We start from the raw sequence: 13,165 nt of genomic DNA, 5'->3' as shown, positions 1-13,165 counted from the left end.
CCATTCCTCCGCTCGCTTTCAGTGCTCAACAACAGTTCGAGACATCTGTTTAGCCTCCTGTTGCAACCGTGCACGCGAAAATCAGCACCATACTGTTACGGGACGGCGGGCCCGCGCAGAGAAGGGCACAAAGGAACGCAGGAGACCCAGACACAACCGGCCGCGGCGATTCAATCAATCAATCAATCAATCAATCAATCAATCAATCAATCAATCAATCAATCAATCATTTTATTTCCTTAGAAAAGGAGGAGTACGGGACTAAAAGCGCGCTAGCACCGCGCGCTCTCCCCTCGCGCTCACCCCGCGCCTCTTCGTTATTCGTATAGCGCAGCGCGCTCTTGGTCAGCGTAGGTCGTATGCCTTAACAATACCTCGTTCATTTTCTTTCGTTTCGCATAACAAGACAAGCAGGGTTATTAACTTGCAGCGATCGAGCACTTCACCAAACAATCACTTCTAGATATCATTTTTAACTAAATGTGGCAGTTCTTGCTGTAGATTACGAGCAAGAATTCGTGCGTAAAGCTCAAAGGCCAAAGCCACTGAGCCGACGTGGTGAATAGCGAAATGATAGCCACTGCTCAAGTAGCAGACTACTTCCGTACGGGAACTGACCTGCGCAGTTTTCTTAAGCACACAACAGGGGTGTGCTGACCCTCCTTATTCTATCTTGGGTCACTTTTCTAGATGCGTGCTCGACGCAACTGCTAAAGACTCCAACCACATTGCCGACATCAGCACAAGCAGCCCGGCGTACCAAGGTCTGCTCGAGACAGACCTGGTGATGAATGTCTACCGCGACGGGCAGTGGGGATCCTACAGGCACCAGTCCGTGCCCTGGAGTGAGTGGCTTCAATCTGCTCGCTTATTTCACGCTACTCAAAATGCTCACTAAAGACTCATGGAGGCCAGCATCACTCGATGTGCAATGTGCAACTCCTCCATGAGATGGACGTGACAGTGGTGAACACGCGTTCATAACAAAAATGTTTAGCTACATTTCCTGCAGAAGAAAAGTGTGATAGAAGTTCTTATCCATGTGCCATTCTCTCTTTCATTTCATATCTCAGTAAAAGTGGGCACAATTGAATATAAGATGAAAATAGGTTGTTCGGGGAAAAACCATAACGCTATGCGCGTGCTACTGACTACAAACGTAGGACCAGCAAGCGCTTAGAAAATACTTTAACTGCTTTCTGCTGAAGCATGTTTTCTCGCTCTTTAGCGCTGCGCACTTATTATCGGCAATATTTTCCGCCGTTTTATTTCTGCGAATGAGGGCATGCTTGAGGACTTTGGCGGGCACCGACGTTAGCCTGTCAGAATGATTACATGAAACAGAATAAAGATTTTATTTGCTAATTCTGCACTGTATGATAGCATTGTCGACATATTCCAAGTGGTCATAGTCGTTTCTGTTTTATGCACTAACGCACTATAAGGCGGAAGAAGGAAGACGGCCACGGAATTCGCAGTCCTGAGCGTTCAGACACGCGGAGACCTGTCCAGCCTGCGGTGGTTCGAGTCTCCTCTGCGCTACACTTCGCCTTCCATCATGGCCGCCTCCGAACGGGTTGTTTGCGACGTCTACTACTCGTCTCTGAACTTCCACGACATCATGATAGCCTCCGGAAAGCTCCAGCCACATGTTTCACGTCGTGAGTGCATTTTCTAAACGAGTAATACCTGATACCTCTTTCTTCAGAGCTAAATCGTTGCTGATTGCTTCGACTGACCTCGCGTCCCTGGCCAGAGTATGTCTAACGTTCATGAAATACTGAGGCAACAACCCTCCGATGTCATCGCTGTTTCGGCACACAGCCCGAAAGGACGGCACACCGGAGTACTAGAAGAACTCAACACAAGCTTAGTGGTCATAAATTTTGCACGAATGTGTTATTTATTTTTAGGCGACTACGCAGAGAGAATAAACCAGCAATAGGTGTTAGTTGGCACAGCATTTTTGCAATGGATAGCGCTACCTTTGACAGAGCGACCTGGGACAGAGACGTCGAGCAAAACGAGCCCTTACTTTCAAGTGTTTTATTTTTCGGGCGGGAAAACCTGTTGGAACGGGGGCGGATGAAGACACACAATTGTGGTGACATAGCGCCTCTCGGCGACCTGGCAACGCACATCAAAAAGTGGTCCCGAAAAGCTGAAAGAAAAGAAACATGCAAACCGATGTTCATCAAAACAACCGTAATAGAAAAATGGAAAGCCAAGAAAGTGAGAAAATAACCTAAACCTTTTTTTTATTACAGTTAAAAAAGATGAATATCTGAACAGCCCTTCCGTCAAACTGAGCAAGAAAGAACACGCCTATCTGATGTCAAAACAGTCATAACTGTGTGTGCCCAGTTTCCCCCATTCGTATAAAAGTCTTTCCCGGCTTGAAAATTAGAAAGATAGTAGAGGTTTCGCGCTTTTTAAACCTTTTAATATGGGAAAAAACTTTGTTAGGCATGATTACCCATGTTTTGGCACCGGAGTCGGTCCGGCGTGTGCCTCACCCATGCGAGACTGAGTGACCCAGAGCCTTCGAATTACCACCACTACTGACGTGGAACGGAAGCGGCGAGATTCCGAGCGAGCACAGCTGCGGCGCCTGTCCACAGCGAATCACGTGGTATGACGTGACGCATGACGTGATATGACACCTACACTCCACCGGCTTGAGGTCAAACGCGCACCAAACTTGACCTTATGAGTTGTAGCATGAGGAGCAGAAGTTTCTCTCTAAAACAATTGAAAGTAAGCGCTCGTGCTGTCCGTCGGCTCTCTGTCCCAGGTCGTACTGGCAAAGATAGCGGTATCCATTGCTTAAGTGCTCAGGGAGACTGGGGACAAAATAAGAAAACAGATTCGAAGAACGAGGCGCAGGACGCAATGAAATTCAGAGAGGCGCCTAATTCCGTTATGTGTTGGCAGTGCGATAGCATCCGCAGCTCTCGATGCCTTTGCTGGACGTAACGCCACTTCCTCTCTGGTGACGTCACTTCCGTCCAGACAATAGGCGATTTTCATGACCGGCGACACACTTTAAACCTTTATTACTGAAGGTCGTACGGGGGCCCCCCGTTGAGAAAGTCTATTCGTCTTCTGAGAAAACAACGACGAGCGCAGTCCTTGTGCTCGTTCTTGTCGTCTGTCCTCTCTTGTTTCAATCTACTTAACTATAATTGATGGTAATTATAACACAGCATAGGACTTGAGTTGCCGTTATTCTGGGCTGTTAGCGAAACGAGTGTCGTTATTGACTACACTAGATGTCCATTTTACCTAACGTCAGGAGAAAATGCCTAGCTTTCCCACATGTCCATTTGGCTGAATTCTTATCTAGGTCTTGATCGTAACTCTTGCCTTGTTTGAACTTAGGTTCACCATGGAGAATTTCTCTAGTCCTAAGGAAATCTAGGAAAGCTCAGTGCTTCGACATTAATTTTTGTTCGAATGCATGGTCAAGCACTGTATTCCAATCTCCTAGCTGAGATAGTACACTAACTTGGTAAAGAGATTATCCTGGAAAGGCACTTGTGCCGGAACGTCACACCACAGGAAGATGATCAATCTAACTGCGAAATTACTAGAGATCTGTAGCTTTCATTTTTATCGACCTCGGGTGACGTTAAGCGCATTTACTTCTCTTGTTCCCATTCTCCTCCAAATTAAGAGATTGTTCTCAAACCATGTTATTAGCTTTGCCTGGTGTTTGTCATTATGCAGGTGCTCATCAGTCAAAATAAAGGCTACCTCTGTTCACCGCGCCTATCTGAACTTCCGTGTAGTCCACACGGCGGCAGAACGGTAACTGCATACAGGTTGCTTAACGCTCCGCTAATTACACAAAACTTTCTGGACTAATCGAAAATGGTTAGGGATGATGTGACAGTATAAGAAGCGCGACACCCTTGAAGTCGCACACACAGAAATAAAATACTTTACCGTTCTGACGGCTGCTAAGGAGCTTTCAACATAGTATAGACCAGAATCCAGAGCCGCTCCTGGGCGCGGCCATTTTCCGCCGACTGGTGCGCCGCGGTGCGGGCGTTTCTTTGGGGACTGCGGGGCTGCGGCAGCTCCGCGGCCGCGCCTGCATAGAGCCCAGTGATGTCAACCCTAGGGATTTATCCCTAGATCTAGGGTTTTTTCTTTGCTTCAGGGATCTAGCGTCTTTTTTGTGAAATCTAGGGATTTTGAGAGGCCGTATAATTGCTACTCTAAGCGGCTTAATGACAGGTGTATCTGATTATTTTGCGCTTGGAACAGAAAAAAACTATGGAAAATGCTAATTACTAATCCTTTATTGTTGATGTTCTGCCGAGCCGAGAGAGGGCGAAAGCAGTTCTGCAACGGGAAATTATCGACTGCTGCACAGGGAGGAAAAACGAAACCATGTGACTTTCAAACTGTTTAACGTGCGTGCCATCTCTAGCGCTTCGAGTGACTGCTCCTCTACAAAAGACGAAGTTGAATTTTAACTTGTAGTGCCTGGATCAACACGCTACGTTTACGCTCATCGCTTACCTTTACCAAAAAGTGCCACAATTGTTCGCATTCTCCCCGTATGCTAGACCATTTCATTTAAACGTGCTGTTCAGCCAAAAAACATATTCCAAGTTGTAAGGAATCACTTTCTGATTTTGTAATTACCAGTCCTACGTCTGCATCATTGCTGCATAACTATAACAAGATTACATTTTTGGTTATGTCAGTTTCTCGTGATGTTAATCTTTAGTAACTCCAAAACTCTTTGACGGTCTTTGATTGCGACTATGATTATAAATAACTGTGAGGTGAGATAAGCCATTTCACCGCTTCTGAATGTTCTTTATGAGGCGAGAAGGGGTCTTTCATGAATTCAAACATTTTCGTCTTTCTGTGTGCCTCTTAAAACAATCCTTAAAACAACCCTTAATGGTGTCTGAATAAAACACTTTACGGGTTGACGGGGCTTAGCGGAAAATGCCAGCTCTGTCTACTTGGGATCAACAGCATTTATTTTTCAAAGAGCTGCATAGGTTCTTTGCGCGTAATGATAAGCCGGCTGAAGGAGCAGTTTAAAAGCCGGTGCGGTGAAACGGGAGTCGTCTGCTGGAAGTTCATATTAGATAGAGGGGAGTCAGCAGAGCGTCGTTGCTCACTATCTTCCTCTCCAGTGACCCTCTGTAAAAGCTGGCGCCATCTGTGGGCCCTCTATGTAAGGTAAATCTACAAAAAAAAACAAAGAAAAACAACTGCAATTGCGGCTAACACGCTTTTATTTATCTCTGACAAAATGTATAACCAATGGATGAAACAGTGAACTGCGCTGAGACTTTGTTAAAGCTGAAATGGTCGCATTAACAATTAAACAATTAAAGGCTAGGGATTTTTCTTCAATCTAGGGATTTTTCGTGGTTCAATCTAGGGAGAAAACGTTCACCTCAGTTGGCATCACTGATAGAGCCGCGCTTCGGGCGCTAAAAAACATTGCCGAGCGTACTTCCGCAGCGTGGCTTTGTTGCAGGAAGTATTCACGTTATCAAAGGGAGCACATTGATGAGTTTTAATGACATTTAGTTTGACATTCATGTGAATTGTGCTGACGCTTAGAACGCGCTCGTGCTTATATCGCTACCGTCTTGGTGCTCCACTGCAGAAAAAAAAACTTTTTGTACAATATCAAGTATTAGGTGTGCGGCTGGCATGCAGTTCCAATTCCCATGCACTCTTAATCATTCGGCCATAAAGTACCACCCACTTTGTTGTCGCATGCGTGGTGCGCCAGTTTATCAACAAATTACCGCTGTGAGCTTAACTGAGTCGCAGCGCCAACAAAAAACAAAATTTGTCATGGTTTATGCAACCTGGAGCATAAAAACGTACGTTTGCTCAAATTGTCAAAGCTTGAATAGATATTAGCAGCGAATCCAGCTTTCACGAATTCTGAGGTCCGAAGTCGCGTTCATTTTATTCGGTAGCTCTCGCGTGTGAGTGTGATGCGTAGGCATTTGGCTAAGTGTGAATGAATGTATTAAAATCGCGCATATTTTCCTATGATTAAGGTAGATAGCAAAAGCAGAAAGACACTACGGTTGTAAAGAGGAAGACGATGAGCAGTTGGAGCAGCAGATTCGACGCGAAGCGCCAGACGAGAAGACGACGATCGGCAGCTGAAGCGGTTTCTTTTTTATTATAATTATTTTTTCTGTCTCTCTTTCAGTCAATACAAAATTGAACCATTCCATATGATGCATTCAAATTTGCACATAAAGCCGTCGTCCCATCTTCGATCTCCCAGCTAACAGGACCCCTTTCGTTGCGTCGTCCAATCTGTCAGCCTCTACCCTATTAATACTCCTTTTCCTCTAAAACTCCTAATCATTCCAACAGTTCACCGCCTGTGTCTTGGCCACTCCCCCGTAGTGGGTATGTGCCATTCTACTTGAGGCCAACCAACCAACCAACCAGCAGAGCCGACGCACGGCGCGAGATGAGAGCGTGAACTGTTCTGGGACCGGACCTGTCCTTGCCCGCTCTAACCGGCCTTCACAACTGTCAATAAAGGCCGTTACATCTTGGTGGAGGCTGCGGGATTCCGTCGTGGAGCTACGCAACCGTACCATCGCTACCCCCATGCCTGCCAACGCCAACCAGCCAGCCGGCTCCTCGCCGGCACCCGTTGCTTGCCATAGTGCGCTCCGCCAGCGCGACTCTGCCGTCTTCAGCGGCACGGGCGACAACGACGTGGAGGACTGGCTGTCATCTTACGACAGGGTGAGCGCTCATAACCGATGGGACGACAGTATGAAGCTTACCAACGTAATTTTCTACCTGACCGGCGTTGCCCACCTTTGGTTCCAAAACCACGAATCCGCCTTCACCACTTGGACCGAATTTAAAACCAGCTTCTCCGACATCTTCAGCCGTCCGACAGTACGCAAACTTCGCGCCGACCAGCGTCTTCGCGTTCGTGCACAGCAGAGCGGTGAATCATACACCAGCTACATCGAGGACGTCGTCAATCTCTGCAAGCGTGTCAATGCGTCCATGGCGGAGGCCGACAAAGTTAAACACATCCTGAAAGGAATCGAAGACGACGCTTTCAACATGCTTGTGGGCAAGAACGTCACCTCTGTCACCGATATATTCGACCACTGCCAGAGCTACGATGAGCTCCGCCGACAGCGCGTTTTCACTCGGGAGCCGTCTCCACAGACAGACACAGTTACGAGCCTCAGCATGACGACAGAAGACAGCTCGCTACTGCTCCAGATCAAGCACTTTGTCCGTGAGGAGGTTGCCCGGCAGCTTTCGCTTCTTCCTGCTGTTCAGAGTCCTTCTACCCTAACTCCGACACTTCAGCACGTGATTCGGGAGCAAGTGTCCGAGGCCCTGCCATCGGTTTCCTCTCCGCCTCCCGTCGCTGCACCACTTACTTACGCCGAAGCCGTTAGGCGTCCCCGCCCAGACACGTTCGTTTCGTACCAACATCCACCGCAGTCGGCACCATTTCGTCCTTCCCGTCCACCAGCGCAACGTTTCCGTCCATGGCGGACACACGACAACCTACCCATTTGTTATGCCTGCGGCATTCCTGGCCACGTGATGCGTCACTGCCGCCGCCAAGTGTTGGCCCCTGCTGCCGATACCGACCCTCGAGGTTACGCCTACGCCCCTCCCCAGCCTTTTCACCGCACTTCGCCTTCTGACACCACTGGTTCCTCCGTTCTCAGCCCCTCTATTCGCCGCCGTTCTAGATCTCCGCGTCGCCGCTCGGTTTCCCTGATGCGCCGTCGTCCCTCTTGCCCCCCTTCGGAAAACTAGTGCCCGCAGTTCCGGAGGCAAGTACTGCGTGCTCGTCGCCAAGCCCAAGACCTCGACTTTCTCCGACCAATTTGATCACGGTTTCTGTGGAGGGCACCGATGCTTTCGCGCTTGTTGACACCGGTGCTGCTGTATCTGTACTAAGTGAGAAATTGTGCCGCCAGTTGCGAAAAGTAATTCGCAACTTATCGCGCCTTTGGGGGCATGTACAGCCCGAGTTATTATTCAGGACGTTCTGTACAATGTTGAACTCATCGTCTTCCCATCGCCGTCTCACGACGTCATCTTAGGCTTGGACTTTCTCTCCCAACATGACGCTGTCATCGACTGCACTCGTTCCGAAGTCGCCCTACTTCCCTTCGGCGTCGACTCGTTGAAAGCTTCCACTAACTTGTGCTCCAAGTTGACTGTGGCTGATGACGTCATGATCCCGCCGTGCTCTGCTGTGCTCGTCTCTGTTCATCGCGACTCTGCATCCAACGGCGCTGTCATCTTCATCCCGTCAGACTCCTTCACTTCTCGCCATTGTCTACCCCTGCCATTCGCCGTGCTTACCGTCTCAGCCGGCTGCAGCGCCTTGCCCCTGACGAATCCATTCCTGTGCCCCTCCACTCTTCTTCGCGGTGAATGCTTGGGATGTGTCCAGCCCTTCGCCTCCGTCGTCGCCTGGGACCCTTCTGAGGATGACTCCTGCCGCCTGCAAGTGTCTTCACTTACTTCCTCCTCACCGTCCCCTGATCCCGCTCCCGAGGCCGTCTTCGCGGGCTCAATCGACGCGAACCTTTCGCCACCGGAGAAGACCCAGCTTGCGGCCCTGCTAGATAAGTTTCGGTCATCGTTTGACTCCTCTCACCACCGTTTGGGCCGCATCTCAGCTGTTACCCATCGGATCGACACTGGCACCCATTCGCCGTTGCGCCAACGCCCATATCGCGTCTCGGCCACCGAACGCCAGGTTATAGACGCCCTGGTTAATGACATGTTTGCAGTGTGGCGTCATACAACCATCGCACATTCCTTGGGCTTCCCCCGTCATCCTTGTCACCAAGAAAGACGGCTCTATCCGCTTTTGCGTTGACTATCGGCGCCTCAACAAAATCACCCGCAAAGACGTCTATCCGCTGCCCCGAATTGATGACGCAGTTGACTGCCTGCAGGGAGCTGAATTCTTTTCATCGTTAGATCTACGTTCGGGGTATTGGCAAGTCCCGATGGTTTACGCTGACCGACCAAAGACAGCCTTTGTGACGCCTGACGGGCTGTATGAATTCAACGTCATGCCCTTCGGACTATGCAATGCCCCTGCCACTTTTGAGCGAATGATGGACACCATACTGCGCGGCCTGAAATGGAAAACCTGCTAATGTTACTTGAACGATATTTTTGTTTTCTCCCCAGATTTCCAGACGCACCTCGTTCGCCTGGGGCACGTTTTGAGATGCCTCGCGGCAGCCGGGCTTCGGCTCAATTTAAAGAAATGTCGCTTCGCCGCTCGCCAGTTGACGATTTTGGGCCACGTCGTGTCAAAACAGGGTGTCCTTCCTGACCCAGCAAAGGTTCGTGCTGTCTCTGAGTTCCCGACGCCCTCTACGATGAAAGAACTTCGCAGTTTCATCGGCTTATGCTCTTACTTTCGACGCTTTATCCGAAATTTCGCTTCTATCATCGCACCTCTGACTTCCCTTCTTCGTGGCAGTAAACTATCAAGCTGGAGTCCTGCATGTGACGAAGCGTTCATCACGCTGCGCCGTCTACTTACCTCTCCACCCATACTGCGCCACTTTGATCCCGCTTCTCTAACTGAAATCTACACAGATGCCAGTGGCGTTGGTATCGGTGCTGTTCTTGCTCAACGGAAACCGGGGTATGCGGAGTATGCTGTTGCATACGCGAGCCGCACCCTGACAAAGCCTCAACAAAATACTCAGTCACTAAAAAAGAGTGCTTGGCGATCGTTTGGGCGATCGGGAAATTTCGGCCTTTCGTATACCAGCGGCCTTTCGCGGTCGTCATGGACCATCATGTTGGCTGTCCTCCCTAAAGGACCCAATTGGCCGCCTCGCCCGATGGGCCTTACGCCTTCAAGAGTACGATATTCGTGTGATCTATCGCTCTGGCAGGAAGCATAACGACGCCGACGCTCTGTCTCGTTCACCTCTAGCCGATGAATGTGCCTCCCCTCCCGCCATCGACTGCGCTACCTTGTGCGATATGCCCAACGAGCAGTCCAAGGACCCTTGGATCACTTCTCTTGTACGCTATCTTTCAGACCGTTCTGTCGTGTCGGTACCGCGTGCAATCCGCCATCTGGCTGCCCACTTCACAATTCATGATGGGATTTTGTACCGCCGAAATTATCTCCCTGATGGCCGCAAATGGCTCCTAGTGATCCCTGGACATTTACGCTCCGAAATATGCGCAGCCTTTCATAGCGACCCGCAAGCTGGTCACGGCGGTGCTTTCAAGACTTACAACCGGCTTCGCCTCCGCTATTACTGGCGCGATATGTACAACTACGTTCGAAAATTCGTCCATTCCTGCCCCGATTGCCAGCGCCGCAAACTCGGTCATCGTCATTCGACCGGCCCTATGCAGCCTTTGCCTTGCCCATCCAGGCCATTTGACCGAGTTGGCATTGACCTGTATGGACCACTTCCCTGCACCGCTGCAGGAAACCGCTGGGTCATCGTCGCTGTGGACCACCTGACACGGTACGCCGAAACAGCCGCCAGCTCCCAGCTGCTACAGCGCGGGAGGGCGGCGCTGTAGCAGCATACTTCGGCACGGAGCACAGTGTGAACTGTTGAGCGACCGTGGGCGGGTGTTTCTGTCAGACGTCGTTTCATCTCTCCTGCAGCATTGCAACATTACTCGCCGCACCACTACTGCCTATCATCCCCAGACGAACGGCTTGACTGAACGTTTCAATCGAACATTAGGTGACATGCTGTCAATGTACGTGGCGGCCGACCATTCTAACTGGGACGTCGTCCTCCCCTTCGTCACATATGCCTACAACACCGCTACGCAGAGCACTACTGGTTTCTCACCATTCTTCCTTCTGTACGGCCGTGAACCAACCTCGCCGCTCGACACTATTCTTCTTTATCATCCTGATTCGTCGGACTCCATAACCGTATCTGAAGCCTCCAGACACGCTGGAGAGTGCCGCCAGCTCACCCGGTCTTTCACGTCCGACGACCAAGGGCGCCAGAACAGAAATACCGCTTCGACCACTCCCATGGCGCCGACACTTTTCAGCCGCAATCCCTTGTTTGGCTCCGTGCGCCTTCTGCTGCACCAGGTCTCTCTAGCAAGTTGCTGCCAAACTACCACGGACCCTATCGCGTCCTTGAGCGCGCTTCTCCCGTCACTTACATCGTTGAGCCCGTGACGCCATCACCCGATCTCCGACGACGTGGGCGCGAGACCATCCACGTTTCGCGTTTGAAGCCGCACTACGACCCTCGCGTCGTGTTGACCTCCTAAATCGCCAGGATGGCTCTTTTTCGCCCGGGGCCAAATGTAAAGAGGAAGACGATGAGCAGTTGGAGCAGCAGACCCGACGCGAGGCGCGAGACGAGAGCGTGAACTGTTCTGGGACCGGACCTGTCCTTTCCCGCTCTAAGAGGCCCTCACAACTGTCAATAAAGGCCGTTACACAGGTAAACACTTTGCCCCCCCCCCCCCCTGATCCTTATGACATGCGTGTGGAAAGAGCAACTGAAATCGGTAGCGGTCGTGCTTACAACCCTGTGCATGGAATGTGTTTAATGGGAACTGGAGTAAGCTCAGCACAAGGAGGTGATTGAAAACACTCGCTTCGTCGGGACAACCTTCAGTCTGCAGCTCGCCTGTCCAGTTACTACACCATTGAATCAAATCAATAAATCCACATTCCTGTGCCTAAAATTATGATAGCGCACGTAAAAGACGGCAACAAACTACACGCCAGCGCTGAAATCTGCTTAGAAGTGCCGGTTTCCAGTCCGTACGCTACCTGGCCGACTACTCCGCGGGAAAAATCCTTGCTGTTTGCAATACTATTCCAGAATTTCCCTGAGCAGCGCCGCCGCACTAGCGGCTCGGTGGAGCAGCGTAGCCGCTACGGTGCCACCGTTTAGAATCCTGAGCCAGCAGAATATCATCATTGAAAAACGTAGCTCGAAAAACGAGACACAGAAAAGGTGAAGACAGGACACGAGCGCTAATCATCAATATCAATATCATCATGGTGGGCACAAACAACGAGACAGACGCGCACTGCCTCGCCGCACTTACATCCAAATGAACGGAAAAAAAACTAGGAGGTGTCACTTTAACGACTAACTGCGCGCAAGATAACCGCAGTACTGTCTGGTAGAGGGAAAATGTGAGTAGTGACGCACAGCACACACCCTCATACGTTATGATGATGAAGCACTACAACGACAGAAGCGAAGACGTAAACATGCATTCTACACGCGCCGCCGGCACGACCCGCAGTCCATCGGGCCGCTCGCGCTGATAGATGGCGACTGGTGTCGAGAGTAGGGGCGCGCCAGCAGCCTGCGTGTGAGGGTAAAAGAATCTGGTCTATAGTGCTAAAAGGGAGCGCAGTCCCCTACTAGGCTTTTCTAGAGAGGTGAAGATGGTACTCTTGGGGAACGGGCGAAAGCACGAGGCGGTATGCGCATGAAAAACGTGATAGACATTGCACTGTTAGAATAAAATGCCAGTTAAACACTGCAGCCTACGAAAACACCACAAAAGCGGCAAGCAAGCTACCGTTGTTCCACACATTTCTGCAGCCTGAGACTGAACTCCTAGTGTGCGCGAAGTTTCCCTTGTGGGGCGGCTTCTTGAACCCAGAAGCACTTTTCTTTCGTCAAGCAGGGCATTTTCGTATCCTGGAAATCATAGACTCCGGCAGGAATCCATAATTCATCGTTCCCCAAGTGTGAATGTCGCTCTTTACGTGCAGTACAGACAGACGAGCTGGAATCTTCAGACTACCTCATCGGCTCGGAGTTCTCTGGACGTGATCACCAGGGCCGACGGGTCATGAGTATGGTCCCGTGTGACGGCATAGCGACAGTGGCAGTAGCTGAACCATGCTTCACGTGGGAGGTTCCCGAATCCTGGACATTGGAAGGGGCGGCCACCGTACCCGTAGCCTACATGACCGCCTACTACGCGTTGCTGATGCGCGGAAACATGCGCCCGGGAGAATCACTCCTCGTCCACTCTGGCAGCGGAGGCGTCGGACAGGCGGCCATCGCCATCGCCCTGGCCGTGGGATGCAATGTCTTCACGACTGTTGGTGAGTGCAGCAGGATGCGATGTAGTCGGAAAAAAGCTTTATCCGAGGCCA

General features: G+C 50.6%; 1 protein-coding gene across 1 annotated transcript in view; it reads left to right on the top strand.

The window, feature by feature from the left end:
- LOC149346408 (fatty acid synthase-like) overlaps positions 1-13,165 on the top strand; it is a 161,203-nt gene that overhangs the window by 87,423 nt on the left and 60,615 nt on the right. The window contains 3 exon segments of the mRNA XM_089586406.1: positions 691-845; positions 1,446-1,661; positions 12,776-13,114. Coding sequence (XP_089442532.1) covers positions 691-845; positions 1,446-1,661; positions 12,776-13,114 — 710 coding nt within the window.

This window comes from Amblyomma mixtum, chromosome 4, assembly GCF_055824585.1.
Source record: "Amblyomma mixtum isolate Tamu chromosome 4, ASM5582458v1, whole genome shotgun sequence".
In the NCBI taxonomy this organism is placed as follows: Eukaryota; Metazoa; Arthropoda; class Arachnida; order Ixodida; family Ixodidae; genus Amblyomma; species Amblyomma mixtum.
Note: the sequence above shows the minus strand (reverse complement) of the source record. Positions and strands in the feature narration are given on the sequence as shown.